Here is a 20,807-nt window from a genome sequence, read left to right on the forward strand (position 1 = left end):
AACATGCAAACTCCACACAAAGATAGCCGAGAGTGGAATTTGAACCTGGGTCTCCTAGCTGTGAGGTCTGTGTGCTAACCACATGACCACCGTGCAGCCCAGCTTAAAGATAAGACTGAAAATTGAACTCAGTACATTTTTATTTTGATTTGTAGTATCTTATTGCATTTTACTTCATTGGAGAAAATTTCTTTGTACCTTATCAGACTCCTGGGAGATGTGGGTGTGGTCTAAAGCTGCTGTCGGGTTCGGCTCTGTGGACGTGTCAGCGTCACCTGACTGCGCCTGAATCAGAAACTTGATTAATTTTTTTGGAAAAAACTTAAATAAAACTAAAAAAGAATCACAGTCCAAAGGTTAAATAATTATCATTGTTAAAGAATCCCCCCCCCCCCAACATTAACACCAATGTGTTTTCTCACCCTCTGGTATTCCTCCTTTGCTTTGCTAAGCAGCTCCAGTATGTCCATCGGCCGCTGTTCTGCCCCGCCGTTGGCCCGCCTGGGCTCCGCCTTCTCCGGGGATTGTCTTTGTGCGTGGTCGGCTTCAAGCTTTACAATCCTGGTGGGAATTGGCAACAATGTTGGGTGAAGTGACGCACACGACTCGTGATTAGCGACAAAATGACAGAACCATCAAAACATGGAACTTACTGGACCATCAGCTGAGCGATGCGATGGCAGTCCCTCTTGTCGTAGAACCAAATACTGTAGATGCCCACTGCAAAAAGTGGAATAACAAATACAGATGGATGTACCTCATGGAAAAAGTACACATTATGTATACATGGAAAGACTCGCGGGCTGCATTGAGTTAACTAAATTGGGGGTCAACACTACCTAGGTTGAATTATACTTTTTGCTTTTTATACTTATTATACTTTTTTTTTTTTAATTTTATACTTTTATACTTTGCTTCTTCCAGCTCCTTTTCAGACATGTGTAGTAATGAGGTGTTGTGTGTATATATATATGTGTGTGTGTGTGTGTGGTAATGAGGTGTTGTGTGTGTGTATATATATATATATATATATATATATACACATATACATACACACACAACACCTCAATACTCCACATGTCTGAAAAGGAGCAGGAAGAAGTAAAGTATATATATATATATATGTATATATATATGTATATATATATATATGTATATATATGACTTAATATATATATATATATATGCTAGACTTTGCTTCTTCCTGCTCCTTTTCAGACATGTGGAGTAATGAGGTGTTGTGTGTTTGTATATATATATATATATATATATATATATATACACACATATACATACACACACACACACAACACATTACTACATTATATATACATACTACATACACACACACAACACCTCATTACTCCACATGTCTGAAAAGGAGCAGGAAGAAGTATGTATATATATATATATATATATATATATATATATATATATATATATATGACTTAATATATATATATATATGCTAGACTTTGCTTCTTCCTGCTCCTTTTCAGACATGTGGAGTAATGAGGTGTTGTGTGTTTGTATATATATATATATATATATACACACACATATACATACACACACACAACACATTACTACATTATATATACATACATACACACACACACAACACCTCATTACTCCACATGTCTGAAAAGGAGCAGGAAGAAGCAAAGTAAGTGTATTGTAAGTATATATGTGAGAAACAATAATGTAATAATGTAATGTCTGAAATAAATTAAGAAATGACTTAATAGCCTGTCAATATGCGTTCACCTGTGGTTCATTTTGTCCCTCAAGAACCCGAGGTTACGTAGCAACCAAGGCGTTCCCGACAACATCTCCTGCATCTGAAGGGAATACCGGGCGGTGTAAACAGGCAGGAGTACATGTGTGTGTGTGTTTTTACATATAAACAGCCTTCTCCGGCTCTACGATTTCACTCATCGGCTTTAAGTGGTGCATTCAAGCTCATTTGGACGAGTTTGAGATAGAATTGGAATCAATTAAGCTTTTTTTTTTTACAAGTTTTGGAGGTTTAAAATGGTTACTTTGGAGTAACGCTGGAAGAGAAGCCTAATCCAAAAAAAAAAAAAAAAAGTGACATCATGTCTTCTAACCCGACCAGACGGAAGAACAATCAAAGTCCAACGGGTGAGCACTCGACGCTGACTCTGACCCTGGCCACGCTCTTCTGCCTCATAAGCAAACAAATGGGGAAGTACTCCAATTCTTTATGCGTTGCCTTCATGAAACTCCTGTTCAGACTTGTGATGGACTGTCTCGGCGGGACCTCAGTCAACTACTTCCTGAAGCTCTGAGGACTCCTTTTTTTCCCCCGAAACCTACATTTTTACATGAAGATGCAGACGAAAAGCCACCAATCAACCCAAGCATGTGTGAGATCATGAGCTCTGAAGCCTCCTAAGGACTTCGAGAAGAAATGTTCCTAAGAACACTGGGAAGGTGTTTAATCGGCCTATTCAAAGGTATGATGTTCTCTTTTTTATTATTATTTTATGAACTTTGTATGATGCTTTATACAACGGTTGACGTGTACAGGGATGAAGATGTCTTCTGAAACCTTGGAGTTCTTTTGTTGCTTAGCAACACTGCAGAGGACCAGTGACAGTTTCAATAGTGTACAGCACACACACACTATTTTATGCTTTTAATTTTCCTTGAATTATCGTCTAATTTTATCTGTAAAAGTGTTATACTATCAGCTGTATGTTCTCATGTCACTTTAAACATCAAACCACATCAAATTATGTAATTAAATTTTACAGTTTTGTTGTTTAGTTTTTTTACTAAATAAAACAAAACAAAACAAAAAATACTAATTAAAATACATTACTGGAATTATTGTCTAATTTTATCCGTAAATATGTTATGCTATATCAGCTGTATGTTCTCATGTCCCTTTAAACATCAGACCACATCAAACTATGTAATTAAATTTTACAGTTTGTTTTTTTTTACTAAATAAAACAAAACAAAACAAAAAATACTCATTAAAACACATTAAATACATTACTGGAATTTAAAACTTGGACATATTCCCTTTTTCTTCCTCCAGGAAGAGATGGACAAAACTCTGTTGTTGTTGTTGTTATTCGAACCCCCGTGAGATCAACTTTGTTAGTAAAAAAATAAAAAATAAAATTAAACAGCTGGTGGTTGAGTGGCTTAATGCACACAGTCGACATAATCATACATACCACGATGAAACACCTTTCACCTTTTTTTTTTTTTACTAAATAAAACATCCAACTTGCAAGTCATGTTGCCAGTTTGTATGTTAAAAGTTGAAATACTTATAAAGCAACTAGCGGGCCGGATTCAAATGCTTGGTGGGCCGCATGTGGCTCCCGGGGTTGTAGTTTGCCCACCCCTGGTGTACAGCGTATTAAGACATTTTAATACCTGGTACAACTAAAGGTACACTTGTTTGGGGAAATATAATCATGCTGATAAAATTTATTGGTAAAATCGCTTAAGTTCTTACTTAAATAACGATAGCATTTGCTATTGCTATAGCAATTGCTGCATTGTACTCACTGTTGCCATTCTTGTAGAGTAGGAACGGGTCCTGTAGCTGGAACTCCAAGTCTTTGTTGATGGGCTCCACCAGGTTCTCTGTGCTCAGGCGGTTCATGATAGTGAAGCCATGGTAAGGGGAAGCGGACCTTGGGTGGTCAAATACAGTATTTAGCGGTTTAGAGACCCAACAATCCCTATAACCGGAATGTTGAAAACACCGCAATATGCATACTAATATGGAGTCAACTCATGAATTAGCCTTATGCAGCTGTCAATGTATAAATGTATGAATATAAGACGATCTTCTACGAAATAAATACCATCTTAAACGTACAGCGTTACCTCAGTTTTTACCAGAATGTCTAAAACTGAATTGTACAAAAACAGAAACAATGTAAATCTAATAATAAATGAACTTTTTTGAAGACTCAAGGAGGTCCAAGATCAACATTAGCATTATTTTTGATGCAGTATTACTGTATATCCTGGCGAGATCGGTCATGTAGATGCCATTTTTGTACTTTGCGAAGAGTTATTTCTTGAATTTCATCTTGTTTCTTGCTTACTTTATAAAAAAATTGCTGGTGCTCACAACTTTCTTTTGCCCCCATGGTGTGTTATTTAGCAGTCATGTATTCGGGGTCAATACAGTAAGCCCGGGAAAGCATATTTTTTAATATTCCGGTATAGAGTCGCTGTTGACGGAATTCTCTACTTATGGGGGTGTCATATAAATTCATGTCAAAAAATCCAAACTATCCCTTTAAAGGTTGTAGCTTTTTATACAAGACTCTGCTGCAATTTACATTTTATATTGTGATACATCCCAAAAGTATTATTATTATTATTCATATATATGCTAAGGTCCATATGCCCCAACACTATTTTAAACAAATACACAATTACCTACTTACCTTGTATAGACAAACAGGGTGCCCTCAACTTCAGTCTTCTCCTGTAAAAGTAATAATAATAATAGTCTTATACAATAATTAATAGTCTTAAGTGTCATGTGTCAAAAGTCATTAGCTATGACATACTTTATGTAATTTATTTATATCTCAATTTATTGGACAGTCGTCCCTCGTTCATTAGTTAATTGGTTTTCAAAAAGTTTGAAAAAGGTTGTGGGGCACTGCCCCAGCGGATGAAGGTAGCATTGGGATTTCAGGGGTGACTTAGATCGCTTTGTAAGTAATATAATCTTTTACACATGGTTGTATATATACTGTACACAGTATGTATATACAGTAAACCTCGGATATATCGGACTCGGATATATCGGAAATTCGCTCACAACGGACAGATAAAAAAGAACCAATTTTTCTGTAATGCATTTCCAATAAAAATTCATTGCATATATCGGATTTCGCCTATTTCGGACAAAATCTCCAGTCCCGTTCCAATTTCCCTCGCATATATCGGATGGCCGCATCGTGGCCTTTGATCCATCTTTGATCCATGTTCACAGCCAAAGCTGAAGATTATAACATCTTTGTATGAATTACAGACATGTACATGAGCATGTACAACGAAATTTAAAAAAAAATTCTCAAATCTGTAGAAATGCCTTCTTGTGTGCGGACATTTTCCGGTATACGCATATAACGGATTTCGCTTATATCGGACAAAACCAGTGGGAACAATTGAATCTGATATATCTGAGGTTTACTGTACCATGAATTGGAACACAGTGCTAATAAGATGCAAGTCGAGTGGTTAGTGCGCAGGTCTCACAGCTAGGAGACCTGAGTTCGATTCCACCCTCTGTGTGGAGTTTGCATGTTCTCCACGTGCATGTGTGGGTTTACTCCGGTTTCCTCCCACATTCCAAAAACATGCTAGGTTAATTGGTGACTCCAAATTGTCCATAGGTATGAATGTGAGTGTGAATGGTTGTTTGTCTATATGTGCCTATCAGATAGACAGCTGGGATAGGCTCCAACACCCCCTGGGGTGACCCTCGTGAGGATAAACGGTAGAGAATGAATGAATTAATTACCTTCTTAATGAAACACCCCCTTATCCACACACGACTTCCATAAGGTAAGTCCCTAATGTTACGATATTCTTAATATTATAAGGATTTAAATCAACATTGTATGTCCACCGAACAGTCTATTACAGTTAAAGTTGAATTAACTTGTCACAGTTTAAAGGTTGTTTTTCACCAGAGCTATTGTAGCCATGCTAACATAGCACAACACTCAGTTTTTCGATACACAATAGCGATTTAGGTATTATACATTTGTTTTTGACAAACTTACCCATTCGTTTGCTTTGGAGTTGAAGTTGTAGAGGGCCACCTGGCCGGTAACGTCGAGCAATTTGTTAATGTAGGGGTCTTGTCTCTGTAGAGCCGCTAAGCTCATCATATGTCCAGCGTTTGCGGTCTCCATCTTGGATGTGTTTTGTGTTGCTAGCTTGCTTCCGCACGGACACAATTCAAAGGGGCACATGTAACTTCCGTTCCAAACCGAAAGTGAATTTGAAAAAATAAATATTATTATATAATACATATCTTGATTAAAAACGTTACATTTGAATACTTTATTAACTTATTGAGTACTTATATTGTCATGGATAATGCAATGTAAAATACATGCTAAATGTGAAAACCTGATAATAATTAAATTTATTTTACTGCTGACACAAAAACGGGGGTAGTGAAATATTACATAACACTACTGCGTTGCACTGCAATTTTTACTTTTGGATAAGTAGCTGCGTAGAGTATTTTTTTAAATAAGATTAGATATGGAATAGTGCACCCACTGTTTTCATGCAACACACAAATTAATACTAATTACTGTGTCCTCATACATAACATTTACTTAAATGCAAAGACTACATATATCATCCCATTTTGTGATGCAACTGTGTCTGCCTCACTTTTTTTTCCTGTGCAGCGCACACAGTGAAGCAGGGATTATAATGGAAGGATTACGCCCAACCGGTTATCCCCCATACAGGCACAGGTAATCCAATCACTGGTAACCTTCCAGCACGGCTCTGACCACTCATTTCCTCTGGGGTAGCTGTAGAGTGAAGAAGGCAGAGCGACGGCACTATGAGGCCTCAGAGGAAAGCCAGGTGACAGAATGCCATTCATTATAAGAGGAAGACCCCTGAGGGGTAAGTAGGGAGACTATTTATTTTTGGACTGGCACCGTATTTATTTGAAACCAATCTGATGAATCAGCATAACTCATTTCAATCAATAGCCAATTGAAAACAGATATTATATATAAATGGAAAAGGTTTATTTTAGACAGTTCAGTTAATTTTTCAGTTAAAATTAATTATAGTTGCTATTTCAACAGAAAATATTTACCATTTACAAATATATCAAACATTATAATTATTATTTTTTTTGAAGGTAAATACAGGGCCAGTATTTATATACAACAATTGAACAATATCAACATAATAAAACCAATAATACAATTTATTACATACAATTGTTAATTGTTTTTTTAAATTTTTTAAAATATTTTTTTTTGCTCCCAAATCCAATACTTAATTCCCTGAAAAATATATAAATAGAAAATGAAAAAAAAACACAGTTATTTGTGAAAATATACTATATAAAATAATATCAGTCTGATACAGATCTGGTATCGATAATACCGTATTTGTTTATTTTTGTTTATTTTAGACTTACCCTAATAATTGGGACAGTTCAGTTAATCGTTCAGTTAAAATTAATTGTAGTTTCTACTTCAACAGAAAATATTTACCATTTACGAATATGGGCTGATATCAAACATTATAATTATTATTAGTTTTGAAGATACATACAGGGCCAGTATTTATATACAACAATTTAACAATATCAACATTATAAAACCAATAATACCATTTATTACATATAATTGTTAATTTTTTTTAATACATTTTTTTTTGCTCCCAAAGCCACCATACATCATTCTCTGAGAAATAGAAAATATATTCTTTGTGAAAATATACTGTTTAAAATAATATCAGTCCGATACAGACCTGGTATCGATAATACCGTATTTGTTTATTTTAGACTTAATTGGGACAGTTCAGTTAATTGTTCAGTTAAAATTAATTGTAGTTTCTACTTCAACAGAAAATACTTACCATTTCCGAATATGGGCTGATATCAAACATTATAATTATTATTATTTATGAAGGTAAATACAGGGCCAGTATTTATATACAACAATTGTTAATTGTTTTTTTATTTTTTTATTTTTTATATTTGCTCCAAAACCAAAACATCATTACCTGAGAAATATACATATAGAAAAAAATATATTATTTGTGAAAATGTACTGTATAAAATAATATCAGTCCGATACAGACCTGGTATCGATAATACCGTATTTGAATTGACCCGCCCACCTGTACTTTTTTTTGCCATCCTGCGTCTAAAGGACTTACACCCTTAATTTGTAAACAAACAAAAAACAATATATGAATATAACAATTTTAATGATATATCATATGCACAAAAAACGAAAAATATCTGTCATATTGATTATATCGCGCTAGTATCGACCCCTATACGGATACTACTGATATTTGGACGTAGTCAGATGTCCTCATCATCAAGCCGGGGTTGAGGTTGTAGTTCTGCTGCCCTCCTCTCCTCTTCTCTCCTCTCATCTCCTCTCCTCTCCGGGTAATGTGCGCACAGACACCCGGATGTGGCCAACATGTTCGCGGCTCCTCTCAGGGTTTGTTCTCGGTAGGGGGGAAAAAAAATGTGTGGAAATAACTCAGGGTAGCCATTGGATCTTCTTTCCAACGACGTGTTGGATCTGATGTGGAGCTTTTCGATGTGGATTCGAGGATGCAAGAAGCAGATGAACTGTCAGAAGGTAAAAGATTCGAGAGTTGGTGCGCGCGTTTGTCCACCATAATGCCCGCACGCACGTACGGAAGAGCTGCCTCCAACTTTATCATTCGGATTCCCGTTGCGCCTCAAGTCTGTATCGCTGTTAGTTTTATTATATAGTTTTTTTTATATATATGAAATGTGGTAATTTTGTGGTACACCTGCAGCGTATATATACACACACACAAAAAGTGGGAAACAATCTGCAACAGTTGTGATGACAGATGTGACTGCAGCACATAATCCAACATGACAACACAAAGAAAACTACATTTTATTTTTGTTTCTGTGGGGGTATGGATACATGGATACATGGATATATGGATACATGCTGTACTCACTTGAATTAGTTCAGTAAAACTGTACAAAACTGAAAGTGATACTACTAACTGGCTTGATTATCACCATTTCACACCATTAACCATTCATTCATTCATTCATTCAATTTCTGGAACATCTAGAATGCTTTCTGTGCGGGTTATTGTGTGTAGCTGCTCTACAGAAGTCCGCAACTCAATACAAAGGGACAAAAATTAGCATAATAGGTCCCCTTTAATAACTGGGAAATATTCATTCATTTTCTACCGCTTATCCTCACGAGGGTCCCAGCTGTCTTCAGCCGAGAGGCGGGGTACACCCTGGATTGGTCACCAGCCAATCACAGGGCACATATAGACAAACAACCATTCACACTCACATTCATACCTATGGACAATTTGGAGTCGCCAATTAACCTAGCATGTTTTTGGAATGTGGGAAGAGTACCCGGAGAAAACCCAGGCATGCACGGGAAGAACATGCAAACTCCACACAGAGATGTTGGAATCGAACTCGGGTCTCCCAGCTATGAGGCCTGCATGCTAACCACTCGCTCACCGTCCAGCCGGATTATTGATGATTCATTCATTATTTGATTGCTCCATTGATAACCCTGGAACCCTGGAATTGAACCCTGGTCTCCTAGCTGTGAGGTCTGCATGCTAACCACTCAACCGCCGTGCAGCCCTACTACTAACCAAATAAAAGTATTTCTAGTGGAAATACTATCTGATATATTACTGAAACATTTGCAAATAAAATTAGCAATAAATTAACTTAGTGTATATAAAATAATGATCAACTTACGTGCAGTATTTTGTCTGTTTATGTAAGTCCAAGTGTTCCAAAACAAGAGACTTTAACAATGGAAGAGGGTGTTCAAGCTCTGGCTTCTCCTATGCTTCTCCCATAAGACTGAAGTGTATCATCGTTAGATGGACATCTAGAATGGATGTTTAAGATCGTTAAAGGCTGTGGCGGTCACACACTCAAAGTGCTTCCTAACTATGAACCATATAAGGAAGTCTGTCCCTCTGTGATGTCACAAAAGGGCAGTTTAACCACGCCTTCTGAAACCAAGCATTTTGAGCCATCCCAAACTTTTTTCAGGGGTCACTTCCAAAGGCGCCAAACTCATTATCTGAAACTTTGGCATGGTTTTACAGGAGAGTACAACATTTATAGTGTTCCACTTTAAGGTTTGCAGTCAAGTGAGTGCTGTTGTCAAGGTTTTTGCTGATTGCAGTCTTTTCCTCCCAACAGGGGCCCAGTATGCCAGCAACAAAAGGACCACTTCCTGTGCTGATGCCTCGGCCCTCTGGTCAGAAAGCCAAACTCATCTGCACCAGGTCAGCCCAACCGAGCCATCGCACGCCCCTGCCAGCACCGGTAAGCCCGTGGGCTCGTCCCATGGACTCCTGGGAACAAACAGCGGCATCCAGGGTCCCGGCTCCGGGTCTGGTATCAGCACAGGCACCAGCACTGCCACTGGCATCAGCCCTGTCCTGGCCTGGCACGCCGCTATCAACGCCGCTCGTCAGGCACAGGGCGATGTCGACAAGCCCGACATGAGACCGCAGCCCGCTGTGTGCACCACAGGAGCGGCACCCGTGGGTTCGTTGGCGCAAAGGAAGAGGCAGCAATACGCCAAGAGCAAAAAACAGGGAGGGTCCACCAACAGCCGGCCACCCAGAGCGCTGTTTTGTCTCACCCTCAACAACCCCATACGCAGGGCTTGCATCAACCTGGTGGAGTGGAAGTATCCTTTTTCCTGGAGTGGAACATTGGACAATGTTGCTCAGTAATTCATAAGAGGATGTAGCGTGGCTAATTTTTCTAATGGGATGTCAGCAGTCGGCATTGGTTACATTAACATCCGGTAAAAGGCACAGCTGCACTAGCATGCTCTGCTAAACTAAGCTAACCCGCCTAGTTTCCATTCACGCTTCGTGAGAGGAGTTTCAGGCTGTCATATTTATTTATTATTGTGACAAAATTAAGACAGTGGGATCTAATTTTGAGGCGCACCATAGGGTGGCGCAGCCCACACAGTGGTATTTTGGTGGGGCTGGACTGCGCCGGCGCACCAGGGTAGAGTCCACATTTTCAGCTTGGCGCAGAGACAATTTCATGACAAAACAGTGCGCCAAAGGTGCGCCAAAGAAAGCTCGCCAGCTCCGACTTGGTCTATTTGGGGCACAAGTGAAACACAGCCTGCGTAATGGTAAATTGGCTGCACAGCCACACTAGCATGCTTTGCTAAACTAAGCTAACCCACCTAGTTTCCATTCACGCTCTGTGAGAGGAGTTTCAAGCCGTCATATTTAATCATATTTATTTATTATCGTGACAAAATTAAGACAGTGGGATCTAATTTTGAGGCGCACCATAGGGTGGCGCAGCCCACACAGTAGTATTTTGGTGGGCTGGACTGCACCGAGATGGGCGTGGCGGTGCACCAGGGGAGGAGTCCACATTTTCAGCTTGGCGCAGGGACAATTTCATGACAAAAAAGTGCGCCAAAGGTGCGCCAAAGAAAGCTCGCCAGCTCCGACTTGGTCTATTCGGGGCACAAGTGAAACACAGGCTGCGGAACGGTAAATTGGCTGCACAGCCGCACTAGCATGCTCTGCTAAACTAAGCTAACCCACCTAGTTTCCTTTCACGCTCCATGAGAGGAGTTTCAGGCCGTCATATCTTATCATATTTATTCATTATCGTGACAAAATTAAGACAGTGGGATCTAATTTTGAGGCGCACCATAGGGTGGCGCAGCGTGTGCGCAGCCCACACAGTAGTATTTTGGTGGGCTGGACTGCGCCGAGATGGGCGTGGCGGCACACCAGAGGAGGAGTCCACATTTTCAGCTTGGCGCAGGGACAATTTCATGACAAAACAGTGCGCCAAAGGTGCGCCAAAGAAAGCTCGCCAGCTCCAACTTGGTCTATTTGGGGCACAAGTGAAACACAGGCTGCGGAACGGTAAATTGGCTGACAGGCGCACAGTGCTGACACGTAGATTTGAAGAATTCAGAATGTCACGCATATTTCAGTGGGAAAAATAAGGCAGGTGCGCCGCGCCTGAGCATGGTTTATGTAATTAGAGCCCAGTATCTTAATATAAACAGTGGCTAACATATTTTTTACTAGCATGACGGTTAATAATGATGAAATATTTGTTGTGGTTCCACCTTATACTCTTGACATTAAATTACACCATTTAAAAAAATATTTCTCAGTAAATAATGTATGAATCTCTAAGACAAAATTCAGGCATATTATCCTTAACAGTTTGTCTCTTCAGACCCTTTGATATATTTATACTGCTCTCAATCTTTGCCAACTGTGTGGCCTTAGCCATCTACATCCCCTTCCCTGGAGACGACTCCAATTCTACCAACCAAGAGCTGGTGAGTACAATCATCTTACATGCGCTGTGTGGTATTGTTAACTTTGAGCAATGACCAATTATTGATTGGGTTTCTTAGTTGTATATCAAATTGCAGGAGCTGGAAAACTTTATTGTAGTTTTCAGCAATTTCAAGTACATGTTAGAGTTCCCACAATAGTGTATTGGAAGTTTGTTTTCGAAAGTCTAGCCTTAATGCTACAATGTATGTGTCTGTAGCTTTAATGGTAATGGTAATGGTTTTATTTCATTTGAACATGCATCAGATTACAATTGAATGCATCACATAATCAGTTCACAGTTCCACATGTCCAAAAGGAGTAGGAAGAAGCAAAGCTTATTAAATCCTAACCCTCCATCTGGTACTTTTACAATCAGTAACTGTTACATTTGTTCACTTCCTGCTTTCCTAAAACAGTTTAAAAAAAAATATTTTATTAATTTTATTTTATTTTATTTTTTTGTCAGGTACCAAAGTACGAGGACCATACAGTGACATTTTTAATTTTTAAAATTTTTATTTTTGTCACATACCGAAGTACGAGGTGATATTACCATACAATGACATAATGCTAGCATAAATGCTAACAAACTGTGGTCGTCCATGTCTGTCTCCGGCTAATTATGCACTTTATACAAATTTACATGCCGTATACATTAATTTATTTACATTAATGAATGGGACAGGAGGACACAAACGTTAGCAATACTAACATACTAGCTATGCGAGCTAACATAGTGCTAACATTTTAACAGCAACATCATGTGATGTTAGCCTATTCACTGAAGCAATATACACCATAAGTATAATAGATGGTGTTGGTGTCCTCAGAATACGTCTTTTAGTGCACCTTTCCCTGTGTGGAAATGGATGATGGAAGTGATGGATGGACAACGAAAAACGTAGCATGTTCCCTCAACAGATGGGGATTATTCACTGCACAATGCACTGTGTGTGTGTGTGTGTGTGAGAGAGTGTATGTTTTGCAACGTCTCAGCACTTGGATTTGATAAGTTTTCTCATAGAAAATGAATAGATAGAAATAATCCGTCCATCATAAAACCTTTCTTTAACCGTACAGACAACAAATCAGTCACATCATATTCCTAACTTACTCAATTCACTGTCACCATGGCAACACAGCAGCCAGTGTTACTTTCCAAATGAAAGGAATCCATGCAAGAAAACACTTTGTTACGATACTGACATCACCGGTTGTTGCTGTTTGAGCGTCTGCTGCTGCTCGGAATGTGACGTAATATATTTGTGTGTGTGTGTCTGTGTGTGTGTGTGTGTGTTTTAGCAAGTATGTGGGGCTGAGTGTGTGAACATGCTGAAGGATTAAACTGGACAGTGGATTAGTTGACCATGAATGAGCATAGAGAGATCTTTCTATGGTGGATATAACAAGTCTACACATCCTCTGTTCAAATGTCTCTCTGTTTTTGTCAATCAATCAATGACAACAAGATTTTTCCACCATTAATGTGACCTATAACCAGTATAACTCAATTGGGGAAAAAAAGATGACATAATAATAATAATAATAATAATAATAATAGTAATAGTAATAGTAATAGTAATAGTAATAGTAATAGTAATAATAATAATAATAATAATAATAACGATAATAATAATAATAATAATAATAATAATAATAATAATAATAATAATAATAATAATAATAATGTGACAATGGCATTTGTCACTTCTTTGAAACAACCAAATTAAGATTATTGATTATTCATTTTCTACCGCAAGAGTTGTGAGGATAATACTGGAATATCTGATACTGGTGCCAAACTGGTACTTCTGAAGCGATGCTGTAGTTCAAACACTGCCCAAAACTGTACTTTAAAAATAAAAACAAAACAAGCAAAAACAATACCGTTTTACCTTTTTTAATTTAGCAAAATGCAGAAATACTTCAATAACATAAATGAATAATAAATATAAAATAGCTTGTTTGTCTATATGTGCCCTGTGATTGGCTGGCGACCAGTCCAGGGTGTACCCCGCCTGAAGACTGCTGGGATAGGCTCCAGCACCCCCCGCGACCCTCGTGAGGAAAAAGTGGTAGAAAATGAATGAATGAATGACTGAATAAATATGAAATAAAGTTCAACAAATATAAATGTATCATTTATTCGTTGATTGTAATGTTGATGTACAGAAATACGGTGTCCATGAACGCACCATGTTGGTGGATAATGAGAGAACCGTGTGCGGGTTTACCATTCATTCATTCATTTTCTACCGCTTTTCCTCATGAGTGTCGCTTAGGTGCTGGAGCCTATCCCAGCTGTCTTTGGGCGAGAGGCGGGGTACAAGCTGTACAAGCGATTAGCTGTATAAGCTGAGTGGGACCAATCAGTGGAGTGAATGTGCCTGGAGGCGGTCCGTGGGTGGAATAGATTGAAACAAACTGTTTTGGAAATCCAAGGTATCCTGTATTAAAATACAGCTGGAATAGGTGCAGATTCTGGAAGATCTAGAATGCTTTCTGTGCGGGTTATTGTGTGTAGCTGCTCTATAGGAGTCCGCAACTCAATACAAAGGGCCAAAAATGAGCATAATCGGTCCTCTTTAATAACTGGGAAACATTCATTCATTTTCTACCGCTTATCCTCACGAGGGTCGCGGGGGGTGCTGGAGCCTATCCCAGCTGTCTTCGGGCGAGAGGCGGGGTACACCCTGGACTGGTGGCCAGCCAATCACAGGGCACATATAGACAAACAACCATTCACACTCACATTCGTCGCTAATTAACCTAGCATGTTTTTGGAATGTGGAAAAACCCACGTACAGAGATGTCCGAGGTTGGAATCGAACACGGGTCTCCCAGCTGTGAGGCCTGCGTGCTAACCACTCGACCACCGTGCAGCCGGATTATTGATTATTGATTCATTATTTGATTGCTCCATTGATAACCAATTCATTTGGCGAATATTGTTCCAATAACGGAAGAAAGCACATTCAACTATCATGTGAGTCATCTGCAAACCAGCAGATCAATTAACTGTATCGGTGATTAACTGCAGCAGCGTGTTGACCCAGCAAGTTGTGTGCCTTCAGGGCCAGTAATGAAGCCCTCTTTTAATACACCCTGACACACATTTCACACTTTACAACTGTCGGCGTGGGTGTTTAAACTCATCATAAATTCTAAATGGAGGGGGGGGGGGGGATCACCTTGTTATTAAAATCTATAAGCTGGTTTGTTGTCACGCCTAACACGGCGTGCAAGGAGCGTGATGGCCGACTTCACGTTTGTTCACGCTTCATGTATCGTCCTTGTTTACACACTGTTAAAGCTCACTGGCACGGAGCTGCAAGCATTTGGATGAACAGCGGCAAACCAGGAAATGTCTCTGTGTTAACTGCTGAATATTTCATTTTATTGGGTGATGTTGTCCATTTTTGTGTATGTAAACTATAATAATAACACCCATTGATCTTAATTGTGATACAGAAATTACTTATAAGTTATACTTACTTGTAAGCTCTAAGTTGTAGTAACAATCACATCTTCAATTATTGGGAAAGGTGGCATTTATTTATCACATTTATCTCTTTCATTCATCCTTAAAATGCATTTAAATGCATTTTAGGTGCCCAGAACTGATGAATCGGATTGGCATTATTTTTTTTTGAGGGGGGGGAAATGATTTGGTTAGGGTACGTTTTGGTTTGAGTTAGACCTTCAAAAAGAGGTTACACCAGGGGTGGGCAAACGTTTTGACTCAGGGGCCGCATTGATTTAACAAAATTGACGGGGGGCCAGACTATATATTTTACACGTAACAGTCCACCTGGTATTATTGTATCTTTAAAAGTGTCATGCACTCTGCTATTATTATTTATTATTTTATATTTATATTAAAATATTGTATTATTATTTATTATTTATTGACATTTATTATTTGCGTGTGTCCCTTTTTCAGGAGCACTTTGTAAACAACAGACCACATAACAAAACCAATAACAAAATTGATAAAAGGTCGGCTCAAGCCATGATGCCAGGTTGTATGTTGAGTTTAAATGAAATACTTTGGAAAGAATGGGCGGGCCGTTTTCAAACACTTGGCGGGCCGTATGTGGCCCCCGGGCCGTAGTTTGCCCACCCTTGGGTTACACTGTACTGTACTGTTCTAAGGTATTACCAACTGACCGCATCCATATTTTAAGTACCTTTTCTTGAATTACCAACAATTTCTTGCTTAGCTGAGATTATGCTACCATTAGAGTTTTTTTATATTTTTTCTATACCGATATAGATTGAAAATTACTTATCTCGATATATGTGATCAACATAAACAAACCGAGTTGATGACTGCGCGTCGGCGCGGATATATATATATGATGGGCGAACGTTAGTGTTTGGAAATATTTACTTGGCACACCGCTCAATCACAGCACAAAATTATTATAATTATAAAATTATAATTATAAAATTATATATTACATTATAAACACATAAAAATCCCCTTCAGACTTAAACAGGTTGAAATGGCGATAAACTCTAGCGAAATTTAGCTGAAGCTAGCAGGGGTTAGCTTGTATCATAAAAAAAAAATCACTGTTAGAATTGCATGGTTGACTACATCTTCTTTCTTCACAAGCACAGGCATTAAGTAGCAATGTATGCATAGGCTGACATCATTAGCCAGATTGTTACCAATAAATAAATGTGCTTTACAATTTGAGACAAGTATATTTCATTATATGACTTACTGTTCTAAGGTATTACCAACAGACCGCATCCGTATTTTAAGTTCCTTTTCTTGAATTACTGCCAACAATTTCTAGCTTAGCTGAGATTATGCTACCATTAGAGTTGAGCAATATTTTTTATATACCTATATAGATTCTTCCAATGATAAGAAAATTACTTATCTCGATATATGTGATCAACATAAACAAACAAAGTTGATGACTGCGCATCGGGGCGGATATATATGATGGGCGAATGTTTGTGTTTGGGAAATATTTACTCGGCACACCGCTCAGGTTGGAATGGCGATAAACACTAGTGAAAGTTGGCTGAAGCTAGCAGGGGTTAGCTTGTATCATTAAAAAAAAAAATCACAGTTGGAATTGCATGGGTGACTACATCTTCTTTCATCACAAGCACAGGCATTAAGTAGCAATGTATGCAGAGGCTGACATCCTATTAGCCAGATTGTTACCAATAAATTAATGTGCTTATATATGATGAGCGAACGTTTATGTTTGGAAAATATTTACTCGGCACACCGCTCAATCATGGCACAAAATTATTATTATTATAAAATTATATATTACATTATAAACACTGAACAATCCCCTCTAGACCTAAACAGGTTGAAATGGCGATAAACTCTAGCAAAAGTTAGCTGAAGCTAGCAGAAGTTAGCTTGTATCATAAAAAACATTTCACAGTTGGAATCGCATGGGTGACTACATCTTCTTTCATCACAAGCGCAGGCATTAATCGTTTTTGTTGAAGATTTAGTAGCAATGTGTGCAGAGGCTAACATCCTATTAGAAAAGTTTGCCAGATTGTTACCAGTAAATAAATGTGCTTTACAATTTATTTTACAAGTTGTCTTTACAAACAAGACACGTGTATTTCATTATATGACTTACATTACTATCATTTGAACATTACAACGAATATTTTCTGAATATCTTAGCTTTAGCCACTTAGCTAGCCACTTCAACTCGTATCGTTGCGTTTGCATTTGCTGTCGGTGTGTTTTTCCCTAACGAAGCTTCCCCGAGACATCTGTGATCATACGTTTTTATTAGAGCGTGCTCCCGTCGTTATGAGTCATTTCCTTCCTCTGCTGGGCTGTCACTCCTCTTCATCATTATCATGTGCTAAATTTAGATTCTTGCAAGCAAAAAAAGGGGAAAAATAAAATAAGAATTGTCAGCTAAACTGGCTGAATGCTGAATCACACTCATACCGGCATTCCTGTTAGACATGTTGGAATAATGGCTGACGATTTACAAGCATGGTTGTTTTGGATAGTGACGGACATGATATATGCGATTTTTCATAATTTTATGTAATGCTATTGCATTTACACGCAGGGGGCTGTTTGATTACAGGAAGTAAGAGTTGATATATTGTCATGCTTCCAAACAACAATGCCTATGCTATACCATATGCTAAAATAAGAGCGTGTTAATGCTAATTAATTGGGGTGTAACACTGATTTAACTGAGGTTTGCAGTTCTTTGAATGTTGTTGTGGGGTCTTTTGTGACCTCTTGGATGTGGCGTCGCTGTGCTCTCTGTGTCGTTTTGGTTGGCTGGACACTCCTGGGAAGGTTCACCACTGTTTTCACTATTTGTGGATAATGGCTCTCACTGTGGTTTGCTAGAGTCCCAATGCTTTAAACAGTAGCTTACCAAAAAAGTCATTAGTTCAGTCCTCTCCTGAGAAGGTAGGACTCTGTACTGCTTCCCATTGCCCCATGTGTGCTGTCTTGACTGTTATGCAAGTGTTTGTGTGTTTTTAAATGGAGCCCGGAGGGGGGCTTCACAGATTTTTTTTTTAGTAAGTAGGTGACAGATGTCGGTATAGGTCCGTTGGGCGACTGCTTAGCATCCAAAGACCCAGGGACCACAGACTCTGCTGGGAATTTGGGGCAAAAGCACAAACACATACATGCGTACACACCGAGTGACATTTTCGAGCTTAATCTGCTGAAGTGCACCATTCAGAAAGCAGATTTTGAAATGAATGAAGAATCTAGGCTTGTATATATAAGTCAGACTTAGCAGCATTTACTTACTTCTATTGATGCTGCAATAATTCACTTTGAATAAATAATAATAATCAGTAATATGTGAGACACTTTTTATAAATGTGTTGAAAATAAAAATGCACCAGAAATATCACCGCCAATAAAAAATTATGACATAAAAATAAACACATTTTATTAATTATGAAAATATTATTTTTGACACATTTAAATAAAAATAAAAATATTATATGAGTGTCAATACAGTAGTGACTTTTTTAAAGTCATTTCTGACTCAAACCAAAACGGACTCTAACCAAAGCAACTTTTCCCACAGAAAATTATGTAAATCCAATTCATCCATTCCAGACACCCGGACATGTTAACACAAAACACATTTTACCGACAGTAATTATAGTTTTATATGCACAAAATAATAATGCAAACATAATTACAAATGAACATTTCACGTCACTTTTGCTAGCTTTGCTGCGTTTTGTTGACCTAGTTGTACTTGCGAAATGATGACGGTCTTCTTTTTAATCTGTAAAGTTCATAGTTCAAGTCTTGCATCCTTGTCTTGGTACAGTCTATTGCCTTTCCTGTGGTCCATATGTTTGTTATGCCACGTATCTCTCTACAATTTATGATATAAACAAACACTACCCGCGGCTCACAATGCACAATCACATGCACGTATCGCAGGTTTTCATGTTGTGCGTTGATCCAAGATGGCCGTGTAAACAAACCAACCTGTTTTGGATGCTAACCAAGTAGGCAAATGCAAGCCAAAGCAAAAAATTTTAGCAAAAATTTTGGACTTTAACCAAAAAAACATGCTAACCAAGTTACCATTGGAATGTAAATGACCACCCCTGACCTATAGCATTATAATTTAATACAGAATATTGGATATGCCTGCTTTGAGAAAGATTAATTTTGAAAAACAGGAAAACAATACAAAAATACATAAAAAAATAACTTTATTTTGGCATTTTTAGGCAAATGATACAAATAAAATTTTGAGTTAAAGTAGATTTTTATCAAAGCATGAATGAATTTGAGCTTAACCAGGGACAATTACATGCAAATTTAAGTTATTTACATTTTTCTGTCTTATTGTACATTAGCAACATAGCAAAGGCGTCTTATTCTTCTTATCCTCTCGCATGTATTAAAGTTCACTAGTGTGTCGTCGCCATCTAATTCCTGTGAGAGTCCGCTGGTCATAGCCAGCATTGAATGAAAGTGGCAGATTGAATGAGCAGGAAATGTGACGAGGAGATTACGTGTTACAGTTAAGCAGGTTTATGGTGAGTGGGACAAATGAGAACGTAAATCTCTGCGTGGGTGAATTTGTTCACCAGGATGCTTGGGGCTGAACACAGGGAAGACGCTGCGCTAGGATGGTATCAATATGCTTATATATATGCTCAACACTTGTTTTTGTTCCTATTTTTCATGAGCTGAACTCAAAGATATTAAGTTTTCCATGTAGACCAAAGGCCGTTTTCTTTCTGATATTGTTCACATATCTGTCTAAATGTGCGTTATTTGCGTTATCATTCACAATCCTTATGCCAAACATGAAGAACCACGAAATCCAAAGAAATTCAGCTGAATAGGTGCAGATTCTGAAAGAACTAGAAAGCTTTGTGTGCGGGTTATTGTGTGTAGCAGCTCTATAGGAGTCCACAACTCAATACAAAGGACTAAAAAAATGAGCATAGTAGGTCCTCTTTAAAACAATACCGAAACTTCTTTTCAAGGTGCAGCATAGATATAGCGATAGATATGGGATGGCTGTATCTTCCAGCACAAGACAAAGTAGCATCTTGTTGAAATTTCGAGTTACATTGATAGCTGACATAAGGGGCTAGCAAGGCGTTGTGTAAATCTGCCAGATAAATATTGTCTTTCATGCTAGCTGCTAAAATAACAATAT

The 20,807-nt window shown here is 38.2% G+C and overlaps 2 protein-coding genes across 42 annotated transcripts in view; one reads left to right on the plus strand and one right to left on the minus strand.

The window, feature by feature from the left end:
• The window catches only part of dcp1a (decapping mRNA 1A), a 9,594-nt gene extending 3,629 nt beyond the window's left edge, over positions 1-5,965 (minus strand). For both annotated transcript variants that reach the window (XM_058085095.2, XM_058085094.2), the window contains exons 1-6: positions 5,802-5,965; positions 4,449-4,489; positions 3,553-3,680; positions 654-720; positions 423-561; positions 199-285 (exon numbers count right to left, since the gene is read on the minus strand). In XM_058085095.2, the coding sequence (XP_057941078.2) occupies positions 199-285; positions 423-561; positions 654-720; positions 3,553-3,680; positions 4,449-4,489; positions 5,802-5,933 (594 nt within the window). In that variant the 5' untranslated portion in view covers positions 5,934-5,965. The remainder of the gene's footprint in view (positions 1-198; positions 286-422; positions 562-653; positions 721-3,552; positions 3,681-4,448; positions 4,490-5,801) is intronic.
• A 547-nt stretch (positions 5,966-6,512) lies between these two features.
• Positions 6,513-20,807, plus strand: part of LOC131137306 (voltage-dependent L-type calcium channel subunit alpha-1D) — a 70,613-nt gene continuing 56,318 nt past the window's right edge. For 34 of the 40 annotated variants that reach the window (XM_078797636.1, XM_078797641.1, XM_058085078.2 and 31 more), the window contains exons 1-3: positions 6,513-6,669; positions 9,983-10,478; positions 12,023-12,128. In XM_078797636.1, the coding sequence (XP_078653762.1) occupies positions 6,636-6,669; positions 9,983-10,478; positions 12,023-12,128 (636 nt within the window). In that variant the 5' untranslated portion in view covers positions 6,513-6,635. Of the gene's footprint in view, positions 6,670-8,200; positions 8,385-9,982; positions 10,479-12,022; positions 12,129-20,807 lie in introns of all 40 variants that reach the window. The other 6 variants (XM_058085079.2, XM_058085082.2, XM_078797657.1 and 3 more) reach the window with 2 other exon arrangements.

This window comes from Doryrhamphus excisus, linkage group LG17, assembly GCF_037039965.1.
Source record: "Doryrhamphus excisus strain RoL-2023G ecotype Guam linkage group LG17, RoL_Dexc_Guam_v1.1, whole genome shotgun sequence".
Classification (NCBI taxonomy): Eukaryota; Metazoa; Chordata; class Actinopteri; order Syngnathiformes; family Syngnathidae; genus Doryrhamphus; species Doryrhamphus excisus.